Source organism: Hypanus sabinus, chromosome 22, assembly GCF_030144855.1.
Source record: "Hypanus sabinus isolate sHypSab1 chromosome 22, sHypSab1.hap1, whole genome shotgun sequence".
Taxonomy (NCBI): domain Eukaryota; kingdom Metazoa; phylum Chordata; class Chondrichthyes; order Myliobatiformes; family Dasyatidae; genus Hypanus; species Hypanus sabinus.
The window spans coordinates 33,746,241-33,767,950 of NC_082727.1; the positions used below are offsets into that span (position 1 = coordinate 33,746,241).

Below are 21,710 nucleotides of genomic sequence, written 5' to 3' on the forward strand. Positions count from 1 at the left end.
CCCTCCCCCCCACTTCTTATCCCCCCTCGACCATCCCATGTTACTTCACTCCTGATGAAGGGTTTTAGCCCGAAACGTCGTCACTACCTCCTCCCATAGATGCTGTCTGGCCTGCTGAGTTCTGCCAGCATTTTGTGTTTTTATTTATTTCCAGTATCTGCAGGTTCACTCGCGTTGAAAGTGAATTTAAGGGCAAGGTGGACATTGGAGACAAAATTGATGAGCTTACCAATGTAGTCATCAATGTAGCACAGGAAGAGTTGAGGAGAAATACCAGGGAAAACTTGGAACGTGGACTGTTCCACATAGCTATTGAAAAGGCAGACGTAGCTGGGGCCCCCCGTGGGTGCCCATGACTACCCCTTGAGCTTGGAGAAATCTACATAGCTTCCTTCAAATGACAATACTACCCAACAGAATGAAAGATGCAGACAACTGAGTTGGGAGTTTCTAAGACAGGCTCTCAGTTCTATCAATCACAGACTAAGAGGTAAGACATAATGAGACAATAACCTGCACATTATTCCAACTGCTCCATTAAACAGGAGTATTAACAGCCACCCAGCAATGCACATCAACATTCCAAGCAAAGAGGCAAGTAAAGTGGCACCGCAGGGGAAGCATCAGGGAGAAGGGAAACTTCCTATTAAACTTCAAAGCTGTCCTTTCATTGCTTTCTCAATTATTCAGAGACCTTCATGAAGTGGCTTAGCTTCAGAAGAATGATTTAGCATAAAACTACATTGATATGTTTTCACCTTCAAAAACACAGGTTGCATTTGTCTCCCTGATGGAAATATTTTCTTGTATTAAAGATGAATCTGATCAGAGTTTATTTAGAGAAACAACGTGGAACCAGTCTTTCCAGCTAAATGAGCAACACTGCCCAGCATCCTACCTATTTAACCCCAGTCTAATCACAGGGCAATTTACAGTGACCTACTAACTGGTATATTTTTGGAATGTGGGAGGAATCTAGAGCACCCAGAGGAAACCCATGCACTCATGGGAAGACCGTACAAACTTTCTCACAGAGGATTCTGGAAATGGACTTGAAACTCTGATGCCCCGAGTTGTAACAGCATCACACTAACCACCACACTAACGTGGCGCTAAGAGTTCTGGACATGACACAAAAAGCAGCCAATATTTATGTCCACAATTCTGAAAACTAGAGTGTGTGTGAATTTTGGAGAAACTTTGACGTAAGTAATCTAGTAAGCAGAGACACAGTAAGCCCAATGGCCTGTTCCTGTGTTGTGTGGCAATAACAATATGTTTCAAGGCAGTGCAAAAAATGCAAAATCAATATGATCACTCCTCCTCAGTGGGAGGCTGAACTCTCAGAATCAGAACATGGAGTTAGAAAGCACCATTTTATAATATGTTATCCCTGATGTGGCATTACTTCCATGAAGCAACTCCTGGTTAATGAAACTTTTTTTTTACAAAAACTCTGCATGTCTCTTCTTAGAAGAGGAGTAATGACAATTCTTGAATAAAAGCCCTTTGTTTTTTTCCATTTGCATGCCCATTTCCTTTTGCCTCAAAATTTCTTCAAAATCAACTTCTTTTTCTGGCATTTAATCATCAGTCCCAATAGTTTCTTTGACTCATATCAACTTAGCCTAAATGTGCTCCTGCAAAGCACCTTAGGAGAGAGCTCTAGCTCTCAGATGCAATTCAGTGACAAAGTACTTTTGACACCACTGCTGTACATCTGACACTGATGCAACTCCTCACATTTTGTCTAGGAGCCTTCACAATGATGGGATGAACACTGACTTCTCTAACCTGCTAATTACTCGTCCCTGCTCCTTCTCTCATCTTTCCATTCCCCTTTCTGGCTCTCCCCCCCCACCCCTAACCCCTTCTCTTCTCCTCCTCACCTGCCCCACTTCCTTCTCTTTCTCCCATGGTCCACTCTCTCCTCCTATCAGGTTCCTTCTTCTTCAACCTTTACCTCTTCCACCTATCACCTCTCAGCCTCTCAGGCCAGTGCCCCCTCCCCCACCCACCCACCTTCACCCTCACCTGGTGTCACCAATCTCTTGTCAGTTTGTACTCATACCACTCCCCCCACCTCTTATTCTGATTTCTTCACCCTTACTTTCCAGTCCTGATGAAGGATCTTAACCCAAAACATCGACTATTCATTTTCTCCATGGATGCTGCCTGATCTGGTGAGTTTCTCCAGCATTCTCTGTGTGTTGCTCTGGATTTCCAGCATTTGCAGACTCTGTTGTGTTGATGATCTGACACTGATTTCTATATCATTTGCCTGTTTTAGAATCTAACCCTATCAAAGCCTTTAATCATCTCAAAAACTAGAATAAGATCACAGCTTGGTCTTCTATGTTTAAGAGTCAGCAGTTCCTTCAATCAGCTTACCACATTCGTTTCATCTCTTCACTGTCAGTCCATCTTTGTGTCATAGTGTCACAGAATCATACAACACAGAAATAGACCCTTAAGCTAACCAGGTCTATGCTGACATTTTTGTCCTTTGGCATTAATTCCATTTGCCTGCATTTGGCCTTGCTTCATGAGTGACTGCCTAGATGCCCCTTAAAGTAGTGATATTACCTATTTCCACCTCCTCCTCCGACAGTGAATACCAGAGACTAACCATTCTGTGTGTTAAAAATCCACCCCTCAGATTCCCTCTAAAATTTACTGTCTACCACATGAAAACTATGCCCCCTAGCTTTGTTATCCCTATCAGGAGAAAAACCACCTCATACACTATTCTCCTACCTGCCCTGTCAACTGTGTACCACCCCATCTGTGAAAGAGCCTGTGGTTTCACACTGCTTTTTACTCACCTCAGAGCACAAACAAATGAATGGAGATTATTTATTTGCATCTTAAATATGACAAAGATGATAGGATACACGTATATATAGTATCTGCCCACCCACCTCCAGTCTCCATTCCTGAAGAAAGTTCATCAAATCCTGATTGGTGAAGCAAACTCCACCCTCGGCTTGCAAGGCCTTACAATGAACATCCTTAATTATAAATCTGCCTGATTCCAAATTTACGCTCAATGCAACAGGCAATCTGTTGGAGGAATTCAGCAGGCTGGGCAGCAGCTTTGGGGGGAAAGAAACTGTTGATGTTTCAAATCAACATTATGCTGCTCAGCCCTTTGAGCTTAACAAGCAGATTGCTTTTTTTTTACAGATTCCAACATCCGCAGTCTCTTGTGTCTCCATTTCACACTCAATACATTTAGTTCTGCTTAAAATTTAAACCTTCCCTCTCCAAAGCCAATCTGTACCATCCTGATGTTTCCATAATTTACTTAAACAGTCCCTGACAACTTATTGTGTTTACCATATAATTAGATGAGAGACCATTAGAAGTAAATAAATGCATACATTTAAAACCTAAGGCAAAAGCTCCTCCTAATATGCAATGTTAAGTCTGCCGCAGAATGTGAAAACGTATGAACAGGTCTCAGTTCCTATTTAACCAGCAGAACACCAGCCACATTTTTGAAGAGAACTCTGGGGGTGCTCCTGCTTATCACATGGATGCAATTCATTCTAAGTGACTCTCCAAAAAAGTTTAACATACATTCAGTGGCAACCTAATTTGGTACAACAGGTGTCTATTAATGCAGCTTGCTATTTATTGCTGATGATACTCTTCAGTCATTGTAAATTTGAGCTCAGAGGTAATGCCAGGCGACAGCTTGATAAAACAGTGGCTACATCGGGGCCAATGCTTCAGTCAGTTAGAGTAGGAACATCTAAGGAATTCCCTTTCTATTCCATTTTGATGTCCAAGAAAGGTAAATGACTGAGGCTGCAGATTTACTCTCAGTGGCAACTTTATTAGTTACATTCTGTACCTAATTAAGTGTCCATTGAGTTAATATAAATGATGTTATGTGATCTGTTAGTTGGAGAAGGATGTATGACTGATATTACAACAGGCATTACCTTGAAATTCAATTGGTTAACATGACTTGTTTTGGTGTTTTGTGACTGAAGATCAGTTTTGACTTCCCAAATGAAACAGATGGAATACAGTGTTGGGAAGTGTATGGTCATGCATTTTGGTAGAAAACAAAAAAATGCAGAATATGTTCTAAATGGGAAGAAAATTCAAAACTTCGAGGCACTGTACAAAGTGACATGAGAGTCCTGGTGCAGGATTCCAAAAAAGGTTAACGACAGGTTGAGTCAGAGGTGAGGAAGGCAAATGATGAAGGGTCTCGGCCCAATACATCGACTGTACTCTCCAGCATTTTGTGTGCGTTGCAATGTTGGCATTCATTTTGAGAGTGTAAAAGCAAGGGTGTAATGCTGAGGCTGTGGAAGGTACTGGTGAGGCCTCACTTGGAGTATTATGAGCAGTTTATCTAAGAAAGCCCCTTATCTAAGAAAGGATGCAGGACAGTGGAGGAGGTTCAGAGGAAGCTCACAAGAATGATTCCAGGAATACCGTGGTTATCATATGAGGAGCGTTTGGTGGCACTCACTGAAATTTATAAAAATGAGGGGGGAGGGGAATCTCACTGCAACCTATCGAATGTTGAAAACCCTAAGTAGAGTGGATGTGGAGCGCATGTTTCCTGTAGTGGGGGAATCCAAGACCAGAGGGCGCAGCCTCAGAATGGAGAGACAATGGTTTAGAACAGAGATGAGGAGGAATTTCTGCAGCCAGAGGGTGGTGTCTCTGTGGAATTCATTGCCACATGTGGCTGTGGAGCCAGGTCTTCGGCTATACTTTATGGCAGAGGTTGATTGTACTAAATTTTTCCAACATTCATCCATGCACTCCTTGCGTGCCAGCAGTGTGGGAGAATTGTATTTCTTTGTGTGATACTCCTTCTGGAATATTGCCAAATAACATTGGGCAGTTTTGACAATCATGGTCTACCCAGCACAAAGAGACATCTACTACGACTGTGTCCCACAATTATTCATCCTTTAGCTGTCCACCGACTATGAAACTGCAACAACTCCCCATACCCACATTTGTCACCCTCTAGCAGATTTACTACCAAGATGACAAAATGGCCACCATGAAAACTACGAGTCTGATTTTCCTTTCTCAGCTGCCAGCTTGATTTCTACCTTCTAACCATCCTCCATCCTCACATACATTCCCATCCCCACCTTCACCAAACCACTACTGCCCCCAAATAGATAGTCTGCAATAAATAGAGGAAATTCTGGATTGGGGCCAGCCATCTTGAATTCAGTCACTGAAATGAGTACTCAGTGGTACACATCCTGTGCCAAAACCATGCAACATCAGTACAGGGCCAATTAAGATAGATTGTAATTTCTAGGCAAGCATTTCAATGTTCACTAAAGTGTCACTGATTTAATAGCTTTCTGAAATAGTCCATAAACAAGGCAAAATGTAATTAATGGGAGAAGACAGTAAATAGTGTAAAACAGATTACCTGTGAATTGCAGTAGAGCATGTGCCTGATCTAATACCATCACCCCTCATTTTCAAGATCCTAGCTGGAATTCCTACCTTAAAGCTCATTATATCTTTCATATTATAATGACACTCCTTATCTAACTCTAACTGCACTTTTATCATCTTTGATAATATTTCATATTGTTCAGAGTGAAATTTGCAAATTATACTCCTATGAACCAGTCCGGAATGACTAAAAGGGGTACAGCATTCAAATACGAAAACTTGTTAACTGACATCCACTCTATGTAATTCTGCCAAGAATTCATTTGCCTTAATGACCATGCTTGGAAAAGGTCTCCCATCATGTGAGTTAGAATCTAGTACATTTGTGGTTGAGAGCTGCATCATTTCAATCAGCCTTTGAGTGAACACAAAGTGCACTGCAGATGCTGTGGTCAAAGCAACACGTACAAACAAGCTGGATGAACTCAGCAGGTCGGGCAGCATCTGCTGAAACAAGCAGTCAATGTTTCGGGCCGGGACGTCGACTGCTCATTTCAACAGATGCTGCCCGACCTGCTGAGTTCATCCAGCTTGTTTATAAGCCTTTGAGTGAAGGTGTACAGCCCAGTCTCTATCCTAAAAAGACTGCCTCTGATATTCAATGTTAGTTTCCTCAATGCAGCAAATGTGTTTTTTTTTTCTCAAACTTAAGATTCTAAAGAAAATGAAATCATCCTTTGGCTGTCTTTGTGCAAGTTTAGTTTATACAATTACTTCTTATAATCTACCTCTTAGAGATCTGATAACTTTCCACTGTTCTCTTCCTGCACTCCTTCCAGGGTTACTTATAGTCCTGTGCTATATTGCAACGAACTGCTCATAAATCTGCTTTAACCTGGACTTCATAGCTTAACCCCCTCATCTTTATTCTTCTGCCTTCTAGGTATTAAAGTTGTCCTGATGACTAAGGATTGAAGTTCTTTTTAAGGTCTAGAATACTTTTGCATCTGACAACTGCAGTTGAATGTTACAAGTCCAAAACTCTTAGTGTAGTGAAACTGAGGCTCCAGTTTGGCTTCTTCTTCACCACTAGTAGGTGTGCCTCCATCTCAAGTACATACTTATTACTTACTGTCTACTTTATTAACTATTTAATCAACATACTAACAGAATAATAATTGCCTGTGATTCTATAAGCTGTAACTATAGCCGATTGCCTCTTATTTGGAAGTTCACTGAATGCCTCTGGAAGTCCATATAAACTCCATCCTTTGCCATTTCCTGACTAATTATTTCAGTTAGCTCTTCTAAAAGCTGAATTGGGTTAATTTTTTTTATCACCATACATTCTTCCAAGTCATTCTGTCCAATTACAGATTCTAATAATACACTAAATTTACTGACGCACTAAATTGTCTATAATTTATTGCTTAAAAATTCTTTCCAGTAGGTTCAGCTTACACTTGACTTTTATTTCTATCTAAAGGGACAATTTCTGAATTGAGATAACTTTGGAAAATGTCAAAGTAAAAAGAAGCTGAATGCACACAGAAGCAACTGTGGAGAATGGAACAGAGTTAACACTTCAGGTTGCAAGCAGGTTCTTCCTTGTCCCTGTACTAAATCTTACATGTAAGTATCTGTATATAGTCACACAGTCAACTTGTGTAAACCATGTGCCAATCCTGCATGTGGGCTGAGTATCAATCCTTCAAATGCAAAATACTGAGGCTAACAGAAATGTGAAATACAACAGAAAATGTTGGAAAGAACAGACTGCACGCCTTTAAGAAACAAGTGAAATTAATGCTTCAGAATCAGAATCAGGTTTAATATCACCGATATATGTTGTGAAATTTGTGGTTTTGTGGCAGCAGTACAGTTTAATACATATAAAAGCTATAAATTACTGTAAGAAAAATAAATAAATAAATAAATAAATAAATGGATTAAATAAGTAATGCAAAAAGTGAGTCAAAAATAGTGAGGTGATGATGGTGGAGGGGAAGAAATTGTTCCTAAAATGGTGAGTGCGTGTCTTCAGGCTCCCGTACCTCCTGCCTGATAGCCGCAAAGAGAAGAGGCACAACATAATCACTGACCTGAAACACCGCATCTGATTTTGCTGTGTTCTGAAGGCAGAATAACCAGAATTCAACGCCACCACTTGGTGAAACTTAAAGCATCTTTGGCGCCTCTCAGCTTAACTTAATACAGAAATTTCTCTGCAGGTGCCACTTGATCCATGGAAGCATTCCAGTTGTTCTTGCTTTCATCTAGCACCTCCTTTGGGAAGTCACTGCCAACACTCACTAATGAACTGAAGGTGGGCTATGACTCACAGCAGTCTTCTATAAAACAACATTCAAATTACCCAGTCAAAATCACATTAAAGAGCAAAGGAAACAAAGTACAGAGTTCGCTCCCAGGGAAAAACAAGATACTCCAGTAAATTCCACTGAATGCAGAATAGTTTGCATATAATCATACAACTGCAGTCATTTACCTTTCTGGGACATCAAAATGGAATGGAAAGGCAATTCCCTAATGGTTCTCACTCTAACTGACTGAAGCATTGGCCCCAATGCAGGCACTGTTTTATCAAGCTGTCACCTAGCATTATATCTGAGCACACCTTTACAAGTGAGTGTACAGTGCTGCCGACAACCTGCCTCTCACCGTGCTGCGACAGATCTCTGCCAGATAAGGTGTCTGTGGGTGTCTGTCTATCGCTCATTGTTGCTGGATAAAATGTTTCTAAATGATGGCCTATCTATTGCTCGATGCTGCCAGATAAGGTGCCTGTGCGTGATGCCTATCTCCCTCGCTGCTCCGTCTCTGCGTTTGAGTGGTCTCCCTCTCCCTCGTGGAGAACTTCCCTTGGAGGATTTTACAGAAGTTCTGCAATTTAATGAATTTATGGACCAGACTGGTCTCTTTTTCATTCTTTTGTCTTATATATTCTATGTTTTTGCTTGCACATTTTTGCACAATTTGTGAGGTTTTTTGTGCAGGAGGGGTTGGGGTTTGGAGTTTGATGGTCTCACAGATTGCCGATTTGTTTTTCTGGTGGGAGGAATTGATGCTCTTGATGCCATTGCGATTTAAATTCGGGGTGATTTTTCTTTGAACGACTCCATGGTTTTCTATTTTTCATGATTATCTGGAGATGACAAATCTCAGAGTTGTATATCACATGATGGCATCTGTTAGTCTTGTGAGACCATGGATCTGAGCCTGGAAAGTCTTGCTTCAGTCTGTGTTGGTAGAGCAGCATCTGCTGTGGCTGTAGAGGCCCACACGGGAGTGACAGTCTCAGCTGCAGCGACTGCACTTGCAGGCGCTGTCCTCCGCTGTTGTCCTGGTGCTGTTTTTTCAGCAAGTGTGCTTTTCTTCAGCAGCAAGCCTCAGCTTCTCTTCTCCTCTTTTAGACCTCTGCATAATTCCAGCCTCCAGAGAGAGTGATCACTTGCAACGTCCTCCCAACTCTCGACGTTCATGTTCAGTGACTTCATGTCTCTCTTGCAGACATCTTCGAAATGAAGATGGGGCTGTACTCTCTTGCCGGAGGCCAGTTCCCAGTACAGCAGGTCTTTCGGGACCCTCCTGTCTGATATGCGGTGTACGTGGCCCAGCCAGCACAGACAGCATTGTTGGAGCAGGGTGAAGAGGCTGGGTATCTGGGTGTGGGCCAGGACCTCATTGTTGGTGACTCGGTCAGTCCACTTGATGTCCAGGCTGTGTCTCAGGCTGCGAAGATGGAAGGCGTTGAGACGCTGCTCTTGTCTGAAGTAGAGGCTCCAGGTCTCGCTGCCGGAAAGCAGTGTGCTGAGGATGCAGGCCCTGTAGAATGCAATCTTGGTGTGCATCGTCAGCTTTCTGTTCTCCCAGACTCTCTTTGTCAGCCTGGTGAATGTTGAGGCTGCTCGTCCAAACTGGGGTCTAGGGAGAGACAGTCCGTGATGGTGGAGCCAAGGTATGTAAACTTGTGAACTACCTCCAGCTCGTAGTTGTTGATGGTAATGGCAGGGGGGTGCTCATTGCCTTGGCCCAACACGTTGGTCTTCTTCAGGCTGATGGTCAAGCTGAGTCCTGACAGGCTTGTGAGAAGCTGTCCACGAGGCATTGCAGTTGATCTTCAGAGTGTGTTGCTAGTGCCCCATCATCTGCAAACAACATGTCCCTGATGGGTTCTTCACCAACCTTGGTTTTCATCCTCAGCCGAGACAGACTGAACAGTCCCCCCGTCCGATCCGATGTGGAGGAAGACACCATCAGTTGATGTTCCAAAGGCATGCTTCAGCATGACTGCGAAGAAGATGCCGAACAGGGTGGGGGCAAGCACAGAGCCCTGCTTCACACCGCTGCAGATGTTGAAGGCCTCCGAAGAAGAGCTGTCAAACTGAACGACGCCCTTCATGTCTGTGTGGAATAACCGAACCATCCTGAGGAGCGTCGGGTAACAACCAATCCTGGCGAGGATTTTGAACAGGCCATCTCTGCTCACAAGGTCAAAGGCCTTTGTAAGGTCAATGAAAGTGACGCAATGTGGTTGCCTTTGCTCTCTGTATTTCTCTTATAGCTGTCGAAAGGAGAAGATCATGTCGACTGTGGAGCGTTCTGACCTGAGACCGCACTGAGACTCGGGATATACCCTTTCGGCTATATTCTGCATTCTGTTCAGGACCACGCAGGTGAAGACCTTCCCAACGATGCTCAGCAAGGAGATTCCCCTGTAGCTGTTACAGTTGCTTCTGACCCCTTTGTTCTTATAAAGGGTGACAATGTTGCAGTCTCTCATGTTTTGTGGCACTGCTCCCTCTATCCAGCACTAACACAGGTCCAGCCCAGAGCAAGATAGCTCCACTGCAAACCACAACAGGCGAGACCATCAATGACAAAAGCAAGCAGATGGAGAGATGGGTGGAGCATTACTCAACTCTTCTCCAGAGAAATAGTATCTCGGACAGCGCGCTAGACACCGTGGAATGCCTGCCTATCATGGGGGAAATGGATGCTTTGCTGACTGCTGAAGAGCTGAGTAAAGCCATCGACAGCCTGCCCACTGGGGAGGCACCAGGATTGGATGGCATTCCACCAGAGGCCATCAAGTGCACAAAGGGCGTCCTGCTAAACCACCGGCACAAACTACTATACCGCATACTTTGTTAATGAATTAACCTTTGAACAATGACTGAAGAGTATCATCATCAACAAGGCGAGAGCAGCATTAATAGACAGCTAAAACAAACACCATCAATTAGATAGCAGGAATAGACTGCAAAAGGTTAAACATCAGCTGAGAGTGATTTATAACTTTGATCATTTTGTACACTACTCTGAACTCATGTCAGCAGAAAGTCATGATTTATTATTGGCCATTCACATACTGTATGTCCCTCCTTTCAGCCTGCACTGTATATAAAAGCTCATCCTAACACTCTAATCAGAACCCAGCAGAGTTTCAGTATCACCAGAAGGCTTCTTTTGGTTAAAAGCTTCAGATGCGTGCACTTAATGTAATTTAATTTCCTTACTAAATCAAAAAAACCAGGGCAAATCGGACATCAGTGTTTGAGTTCCACTGTGATTAAAGTCCCATTAACAAACTTGACTGTGCAACGTCACGTCTGTAGAAATTGAATTACCACTCACTGCAACTATTATGTCCCTGCTTCAGAGAGACAGACTGCAGCCCCTGCGGCATTGTTAAGCACCATTAGCATGCTTGAAATTGCAGTTTATTATCCTGTAGATGTCAGCAATGCACAAGATGCCAAGAAATATACGGCAAACCTCTTGGCCTTCAGTTATTCCTTTCGGGCAATTTGACATGCACTGTTTATTTCTTCAGATCTGCACTCCATTGGCACTGTGCATTCTCTTCAAAAACAGAATGCAACTATGTCTTTAGAGGGATGTTGTATAATTTATAGGACCAAATGAAGGCCAACTAGCCCTGTTGTCTTCAACTGGGATGATGGCTTGTCAGTCGCTTCAACTTATTTACTTGGCTTAACACCAAAATCTTTGGAATCCTTTTCCTTTAGAGGTAGTTATTAATTATGGTTGTCATAGTTACAAATATCTTACAACATCTACATCCTTTTGCAGTTGAGAATTTTAGATTTCTGTAACCCTCTGGCTAAAATTTTTTACCTGTTTTGTTGAAATATAGAAAGAAACATAGAAAACCTTCAGCACAAAGCTGTGCTGAACATGTACTCACTTTAGAAATTACCTAGGCTTACCCATAGCCCTCTATTTTTCTAAGCTCCATGTACCTATCCAGGAGTCTCTTAAAAGATCCTATTGTATCCACCTCCACCACCGTCACTGGCAGCCCATTCCACGCACTCACCACTCTCCGCGTAAAAAAGCACCCCTGACATCTCCTTTGTAGCTACTTCCAAGCAACTTAAAACTGTGCCCACTCGTGCTAGCCATTTCAGCCCTGGAAAAAGTCTCTGACTATCCACACAATCAATGCCTCTTATCATCTTATACACAATGATGACAATCCTCACAATTTTTAAATATTATGTCATCTGATTCTTTATTTACTGTCAGAGGAAACTGATTCTCTTGCTCTGAGTTTGACCGGTGCCTACCACAGTGTGTTAAACAGTTGCTGAGTGGAGAGCAGGGTTCGGGGGCAACAGATGAGAATAGGGGTTCACAAGCTGGGGTCCATGGACCCCTTGATAATTTGTAGGGGTCCTTGGCATAAACAACGTTGGTCTAGAGGCACAGCGAGGTCATGGGGGCAGAGCGACTCTGCCAGCCTGGCCAACGTCATGGAGACCACTGTCAGTGAAATTGACTTACCTGGCAGACATAGAGCAATAGAGCCAGACGAAATGGAGACAGGCACAGCAGATCAAAACGGTTGGAATACTAATTGTTACAGAGATGTATGGATGAGTTGGATTAAACTAGTCTCTGTATCAAAAAATCCAATAAAGATTGGTGACGATAGGTTGGGATATTAAAGGGTGAGAAAACTTTGAGGGAATGGGACTGTACTGGTTTGCATATTAAATACAACAAAGAGTTAGGGAAGATCAAGATTGCATTGGATGTATTACAAATGATTAGATTCTAGAAAAGAGGGAAAAATAAATATAACCAAGCTTCTGAAATTTAAAAAAAAACAGAAACTGCTGGATATGCTCAGCAGATCAGGCTCAGCTGTGGAAAGAGATGCTGTGCTGTTCTGATAAAGTGTCCTGTACATGAAAAATTAACTGCTTCTCTTTCCACTAATGTTGTCTAACCTACTGATCTTCTCTAGCATTTTTTATTTTTATTTCAGGAAGGATGGGCAGAATTAGACTGCATAGATTATTATACAGGGAGTGAGATAAGACCAAACTTCTAATGAAGTAGAGAACAGAAGATATTTTCATTATTTGCTCAGAGATCTTTAGGGCAAAGTAAGGAGCTAAAATTCTCCCAACTTGGTCGAAATACCACAACAGCAAGGATGAGCCATGCATTGAATAGGCATGGGATCACATTTCTGTGGGGTAAGCAGGGGCTGAAGGTGGCTGTGCAGAAAGCAAGACAGTAGCAGCAGGTACGAAACTCACACGATTGATCATCCTTGTTGCCACAGTCTCAGCTTATTGCCCATTTCAAACAAGTGTTGCATTTGCAAAGGTTATGAGTTGCAATTGCAAGGCTGGATAACTGATGTCACCAGAACTAATAGAAGTTTTCCTGGTGTCTAACATACCTGAGCCAGTCTCTCACCATGAGGATCAGAAACATGGCAAGATAAGCTCTACCAACTTTAAACACTAGTCCCAATACAGTTTCCAACTGAACTTACAGTAGATCACTGACGATTTACTAAACAGTTGTGTCCATAGTTGACTCACGAAATGTAGACAGGAAAATAAATTTTCATCCAATTTTCCTTTGGCTGAGCTGACTTGATTCTTCGCAAAACCTATATTAATAGGTGAGGCCAAAACACATCCTATCACAAAATTGGCTGAAGAATGACTCCTAATTTCTTTGAGGTGGGATCTACCCCAAATGACAATTTGAAAACGTGGTCATCCTACCTCTTCCCATTGTGTTCCCATGTCTGTTGTAAATTGTATTAGATTTAAATTTTCAAAGCTGTGTTTCTATTCTGGAAGTTTGCTGAATTCTTCTATAAGTTTCCATAGAGAATCAGAGGTATTAGAAGGGAATTCTCACCATCTGGGTGGCTGCTCATCTGGTAGAATGCATCGCAACACACAGCCTGCCTAATTATAACCTAATTGATTTTAATAGGATAGAAACCAGATTAAAAACTGTTCCAAAGGATTATAAAGTAAGAAGGTTAGTTGCATTGCCTTCCCTGCTGTCACTACCTTTGATAAGGAACGTCTTATTCCTACATTCAACAATTTTCCCCATGAAGTTCCTTGTAGGTTTGTGTATCACATAGTTCCCAATGCTGTAATCCCTGTTACTGGAATTTCTTTCCAAAGTCCTTCCTCTGGTAGTCCAGGCTCTTCTTACTGTGGGTCAACATCCTGAGAAAGCTGTACTTCAAATCCATCAACACTGCACTTCCATATGCCACAGGATACTTACTTAATACCCACAAACTGAACCTTGTCTCAACAGCTATGATTCTTTTGTCTTCAGGATAATGCTATATCTGTACTTAGATCTTCATTAAGCTCAAAACTGAATCAGCTTAAAACCACTAAATCCAGAAGAAACTGCATTCATTTATTGTGTAACAGAACTTATGAAAAAATTGCTGATTTTCAGCTTTTTAATGTATTTGTTCTCTGTCTTTGATGAGAGCAAGATTAGGATAACCAACTCTTGCTTCTTTGGAAAGGAGCACACCAACCAACCAACCCCATAACATTGTCCACCATGGACTATTGACTATAGCAGTTACATTCACCATTGTTTCCTGAGATGTAGACAAGAAAAGAAAATTTCACCCAATTTTCCTCCTCTTACGGAGAACAGATACGCCAGTACAAAATTCATCCTAACACTTCATCAACTTATCACTAGACTTGTCCTAAAACATCAGAGAGCAAAACTGATGTTGGATTAAATATACTCAATGAAATATCAGTTTTTGAATGTTATTAAATGTTAGGATCTCATGATCAATTTTCACAGCTATATTCTTAGAACGTCAAAAGCACTGTATTTTGATACAGCGACGAATCAAATCCATCACCTCACTCTGGACTCCCTGTTAGACATCCATCAGCCAGTAATAGTGGACCATTTGCTGAAGTAGATGGTTCACATCTCCTTCAAGAGATATAGATATGAAACTATGAAACTGCTGAAGCAACTGGAGAAAAAGAAACTCTTTACAACATGACATACAGAGGCAGGACAGAGTAATAATGCAGGGACAAGTGCCCATTCAAATGTTCTTTCCACCTCTTGAGCGAGGCCAAGATATCCATGGACTCCCACTGATTTCCATGTACCGCAAATGCAATTAGCCCTGGTGGAAACCTATAAAGCACATTAAACACATTGCCCTGATGCGATTCATACCTTAAACAAACAGCACTGATGCATTCTATACAAAACTAAATGAAATGAAACTCCGTTGTATCATGGGCACACATATGCCATTCCAACTGCAGACATAATTTGTAGTCCACAGCCCAAGCACAAATGTCACTGGTTGACCATGAAGGAAATCCCTCCTGCTAACAGACGCAATCAGCCAATTCTGCTGACCTCGGAGATCTTGGTGACTAGTTAATTTGTAATTTCCAGGACCCAGGGTAGCACTGCACAAGTGCCTCAGCTGCTTCTCTGAGATCTCTTACTGCATTATTTTAAAAGGAATTAAACAGGCTAGCACATCCAGCAAAATAGATGAGAAACATTTCAAACAGACTCATTAATATTTCTGCAGTGATGTGATCAGGTCCCTGTCTTAAAATATAAATAGCATCTGGCCAATAAAAGTGGATTCATCAAATGATCATTACTAATGAAGCTCTTTGTGAATATCCAAATGATGAAAATGCCTTGAAATGTCTTTCATGCTTCTGGTAGATTAAAGCCAAGTTCTAGGCAACTAGTTCATATTACAGTGAACTGAGCTGCCTGGTGTATGATGTTTCAATTCTGGTGTTGAGGCAAGGGTGCTGGCCAGTCTGCACTATCAACACTCTGTTCCTAATAATTATTTAAGCCTCTTTCTATTCCAGATTATGTTTACGACAGGTTTTTGTTTCAATACTTTTGATCCGTCCTCTTTGTGCAGGATGGACACTAGTGACTGTGGGGCTTTATTATTGGTTTAAGGGATGTGGACACAGTTAGTTAGTGCCTCTCTTGCTTGCCCCTAATGAGGCAGTTAAACTCATTTGATCTTTAGTTGCATAGGGATCAGATCAGCTAAGGGTCCAGATGAGTTTTTAAGTTACTGACACAGTTTTTCAGTTATTTAAATTTATATTCCCCTGCTATTTCGGTACTCATTTTTGAAGAACAATAGTCAATAAGTCTGAATGCTATACTAATAACTTAAGCATTACAGTACCCCACCCTTACAGGGAATGGACAGGCAGTGACAAAGCAACACAATGCCATAAGATAGGAAAGGCAATATACCCACAGTGGATCCAATGCACATTGCCAGGGAGTTCCCAGTAATAATAATTTATTCTTGACTTCACAGTGGGAATAGTGATAATTGTTTTAAGATATTACAACAGACTAGTGTACGCAAAGGACAATGTGGCAAGTGAACCTAGCAGAGATCTGAAGTTTTGCTTTTGATTTATGATTGGCTGATTGTCAGTGGGGAAACGTTTGCAAAATGCCCGGCATTATTCAAAATATCCTTATACTGTGTGATAAGCTTGTGTGCCAGCAGAATCAGGTTAGCTTGTAGCTCTAACATAAAGGGCTATTCAAGGGATTTGCTTTTAGCTCTCTAAGTCTGAAAACTATATTGTGGGATCAAAACTGAGAAGTTTTGAAAATGGAAGCTTCTGGTAATGGTTACACCACTCACAATGATAAACTATCATCGGTAGCCATCAATGCACTTGTCCACTGAACTTACCCCTGAAGAGCCTTTTCTCCAAACCAATCCCCCTTCCCTAACGTGCGGAGAAACACAGCTTCTTCATTGGATGACTCTTCCCGTGTTACATTCACCTGCCAACAAACCAATCACATTATCACTTTTAGTAATGGGGCTGCAGATCACTTCTCGTTCATCTGAATTTCCTCCAAAGATATAGTCAAACAATCTCTCAGGGACATGGTCCACAGAGTGAGGTCGATCTGCCTATTAAAGCTTAAGAGGTTTCACATCAGTTTCTTCTGTGAACATAATACATTTGGGACTCTGTGTATGGATTCAAAACACAAACTCTGAATGGTTTCCCTGTACCCAAGACACGTATGCTGTGGTTTAGCTAACCTTCTGTCTGAGGTCAAATCACTAAGCAATTAACTTGAAATTTTCTGTTCTGCCTTGGACAATTACCTTCTGATGGCTGTGGAGGCCAAGACTTTGAGTATATTTAAAGTAGAGGTTGATACATTTTGATTAGTAAGGGTGTCAAAGGTTATGGTAAGAAGGCAGGAGAATGGGCTAGATAAGTTTAATAAATCAGACACGATAGATATGCAGAGCAGACTCGATGGGTTGAATGGCCTAATTCTGCTCCTATGTCTTATGTGGTGTAACAGCTACCCATTTTTACCAGCGGAGTTAAATTTGGAAATTACGTACCAACGCCCCCTCACAGAACCTAAACCTCCACTTCATCCATCTATCCTTCAGATCTTAGAAGCTGGTTCATCATCGGTATTGCTGCCAGCTGATGATTCACTACAAGTGACACACAATACATTGTTCCCAAGAAACCTAACATTAGATTGCCACAAATTGCACCATTCTGCAGCCTACTCAGACATAGAAACCAATCTATAATTTAGAATTTTTTTTTGTGTGCCATACTCTGTGACCACTTTTTTTTTCAACTGGTCATCTTGGAGGAAAGATTGTGTGAGTTGCCCCCCACGTCCTTCTCACAGCGCAGTGGTTTTTTTTGACGAGTTGCGAGCTCGACACTCAACCTGGCATGGATGGAAAGCATGTCCGGGAGCGGCCCGACTGGACTCGGGAACCTTCGCTCCAGAGTCCGGCGCTGATGTCACTGCCCCACCATCCGGTGGAATTTAGAATTAAGATTCAGAAATACCACTACTCCTTAAATGCCAAGGCATAAGTTAGAAATATTTCAGAAAAAAAATCAATGCGTGACCTAGAATCCAACTCTGGAGTCAAATTAACACTTGGAGGCCAGGGACAGGCAAACTCAGATGCTACACTGCTTGAGGATGTCTCTACAAGAATGCAAAGAATTCAAGTGTCCTGACGAAGGGTCTCAGCCCAAAACATCGACAGCGCTTCTCCCTATACATGCTGCCTGGCCTGCTGTGTTCCACCAGCATTTTGTGTGTGTTGTTTGAATTTCCAGCATCTGCAGATTTCCTCATGTTTGCTCGCAAAGAATTCATATTTCCCATTGTGAGCCTTTATGGGGACAATCTAAAATTATTCCTACAGTTTATAATTTAGTCTTGCTTCTTTATATCATAATGGGTAACTCATTATGATAAGTTACCCATTATCATAATAATGGGTAACTTTATTATGTTACCCATAATAACATAATGGGTAACATAATTATTCCTCAAACTGAAATAGTGAAGGGTTTGAGATTATAACTGCAAAAGTAGCCAATAAGCTCATTAACATGATAGTCATAATTAAGTCATTAGATGAAGAAAGGCAGCATTCAAATTAAATTAAATTACAACACAAATGACATTAATAATAGTGTGTTGAAAAAATTATTTTAGCAGAAACAAGCTTAAAAAAATTACTTGACCAAATAATAATACTTCAAGTTCCATAAAAAATGGAATAATTGTCATGTCTTACACCTTTGGACCTGGGTAATGTCTCCAATTATAGAGTGCTACAAATTATTAATACTACAATTTTTTCCTAAAACTGCAGGTATTTTTACTAAGATTAATGGTGTAACAAAAACCAAGCTCTTTTTGCTGTGAAGTTTATAAATCAGTCATTTACTAAGCATGTCAATCAGTGCAACTGTCAGAAATAATTTTAACATTTATATTTAATTCTTACAGAAGGCAGATATGTTCCAGTCAAGAAAAGAACCTGCTTCAGGCAACAGGCTCAGTGGATTGATTGTTATATGTAAAAAATGAAATGCTTAAAATTAATTTCCATTATAATCAGTGTGGCAATGAATGCCAACACCATTATAATATAGCACTTAGTTGGCACTGGTTGAGGTATTCAGCTTCAGAATGATGGATTTGTTTGACACCTTGATGACAACGGCCAGGCATTATTACTTGCGGCACTTACTATCTGTCTAAAGGCCTCTGCTATTTGCAATATGTATGTATATAGACATGCGTGCGTGTTTCTGGGGCGCGCGCACACACACACACACACACACACACACACACACACACACACACACACACACACACACACACACACACTCACTCACTCACTCACTCACTCACTCACTCACTCACTCTATGACCAGTTAGAATTAGGGCTTTCTCATGCAGAGGAATTTGATGTTTCAGTATCCACTAAATTAGTTGCTAGTCTGTCCCATTTCTCATCTACTCGCTGGGAGAAGATGAACTGAATAACACCTAACTTAATCATGATCTCACACAAGATAATATGGTCATGGCCTTGTGCAATTGCTGGGGAATTATTATTGTGTGTCAAAGATGTGTCCAGCTTATATCAAAGGCATGCTTTCAAAGAAAAATATGCTGTTTTTAATCTCAAACAAAGTTGTAGTACAACATTTAGTCAATGAATGTTTTAGTAGCTACACAAAATATAGTGCACTATTGCAGAACTCAAGATCCCACCAGCTTGGTTATAATTACATTCTTCTGGCACACCCTGTTGATGATATTTCTTGCCAACGATAACTTACCTTCCCTTTGCTAATTATGAAGAACGTGTCTCCTCGGGCTCCCTGTCTAATTATGTACTCCCCACCTTCATAATAAGTCTGTGAGGAAAAGAAAACAAAATTCATCATCTCAACATTGAACTGAAAGCACATGATTCTCAGTGGTATACAATCCAATGGGTGAAGAAAATTCAATTAAAATCTTACAAAATTAAATCATACACCTTTCGAAAGTACTGTTAGGCTAATATTATTCTCTTTTAGTTCCTTCTTCTTAGCCCTCCAACACTTCACACAAATAAACCTTAAAAACCTTATTGGGCTGACTAGTAACTAAGAACATTGTAGCCCAGTCTGATCTAAATCTTTTTTTTTTACATTTACATGTGCACTCATTCTATATAGAGCATTAGGCTACAATTAAGAAAATATAGCTAAATTCATTTTCCCTTGCACTCTAGATTGAGATATGCCCCAATCTCTGCAATGGGTTCTTTTGAGCTCCTTTGTTTTGTGGTAACCTGCAAGGAGATGAATCTCAAGGCTGTATAAAGTATACATACTTTGATAATAACTGTACTTTGAACTTTAAAGAAATCATTTAATTCAGCACAGACCACAAATAGAATTTTACGATTAGGTGGTGCATTAAAATATTTTTCCAGTAGGGAAGATACAAACATACATGTGCTCCAAGTCCCCTACTACAAGCAAGGGTAAAATACATAATGAAACATTTTTACATTTAACTTTCACCGTGTATCCAACGTTCCCTCTAATTTTATTTTTTTTTATATATGGCTGCATGGACCAACCATGGATCTGAACAGGAAATTTTTGCAAGGCCTGAAAACTGTGTGGCACGTTATATTAATATCATATAAAAGAAAATTCTAACTGTGTTGCAACAAAAGCTATGTGCGTGGGAGCATTTCAGCTATTGTGCGACCAGGCACCTGCAAAGCTTAGAGAGAACAGTACTTGCATCTCCCAACTTTAAGTGCACGCACACCAATTCAAGCACACGGGAGAGGCAGCGAGGCATCAAATTTCTTAAAGACAGTCACTACAAGATACCTAAGAAATATTCACAAAGTATTTCTGAAGCAAATCAAGGGAAGTACAATACCCTAGTCTAACATGATCTGGTTGTGTTTATAAGCTACATTATGGTAAATTTCTAAATGAACATATGTGTGGGACATCTTAGAGACAGTAGTCCAGTTCTGAGATTTCAGAATCAGATTTAACATTAATCATCAGACATGACATACAATTTGTTTGACTGTGTTGTTTCACTCCAAATGGAGGAGGCTAAGGAGGGACCTGATAAGAGGTATTCAGAACTATAAGTGACATAAATCTGGTAGATAATACGAAATTCTGATAGTTAAAATTGCAAGGTCTTAGGGTAAGGAGCAAGAAGTTTAAAGAGAATTTGAGTATGAACCTTTTCACCTTAAGGAAGGTGGTTGAAATCTGGAATGTACTGCCTGAGTGAGTGGTAGAGGCAGCTATTACAATATTTAAGAATTACCTAGTTAAGCACTTGAATTGCCATGGCATAGGAGGCGATGGATCATGGTGTAATAAATAGGTTTAAACTTGCTAGATACTTAATAGTCACCAAGAACATGGTGGGCCATATGGCCAATTTCTGAGAAGTTCCTTCTCATCTCCACCTTAAATGAGATACACTTTAGTCTAAAACCATGCTCCCTGGTTCCAGATTTCCCACAGTGGGAAACATGGTCTCGGCATCTATTCAGTCGAGCCTCCACAGAATCTTATACACTCAACAGTCATTTTATAAGGTACACCTACCTGCACATTAACACAAATATCAAATCAACTAATCATATGGCAGCAACTCAAAGCATAACATTCAATGCAGGCATGGAAGAAGTGACTTTGACGGTGGAATAATTGTCAGTGCCAGATGGGATGGGTTGAGTCTCTCAGAATCTACTGATCTCCTGGAATTTTCATGGACAACAGTTTACAGAAAATGGTGCAAAAACAAAACCATCCAGTGAGCAGCAGTTCAGTGGATGAAAATGCCATGTTAATGAGAGAGGTCAGAGGAGAATAACCAGCCTGGTTCAAACTAGCACGAAAACGAGAGTTACTTAAATAACTATGTAGTACAACAACAGTGTGCAGAAGTGCATCTGAGCATCCAGCTGTTATCATATTAATGATGGTTTTCTTCAGTTCATCCTGTCGTGAGCAAGGCATATAATTATAAATTGCTCTCCAATCTGAAGGGGAAAGCCTCAGAGAACTTTAGATGAGAGTTTACATTTTGGGAAA

The 21,710-nt window shown here is 41.0% G+C and overlaps 1 protein-coding gene across 2 annotated transcripts in view; it reads right to left on the reverse strand.

The window, feature by feature from the left end:
• prkg1b (protein kinase cGMP-dependent 1b) overlaps positions 1-21,710 on the reverse strand; it is a 730,867-nt gene that overhangs the window by 249,447 nt on the left and 459,710 nt on the right. For both annotated transcript variants that reach the window (XM_059947430.1, XM_059947429.1), the window contains exons 6-7: positions 19,419-19,496; positions 16,466-16,560 (exon numbers count right to left, since the gene is read on the reverse strand). In XM_059947430.1, coding sequence (XP_059803413.1) covers positions 16,466-16,560; positions 19,419-19,496 — 173 coding nt within the window. The remainder of the gene's footprint in view (positions 1-16,465; positions 16,561-19,418; positions 19,497-21,710) is intronic.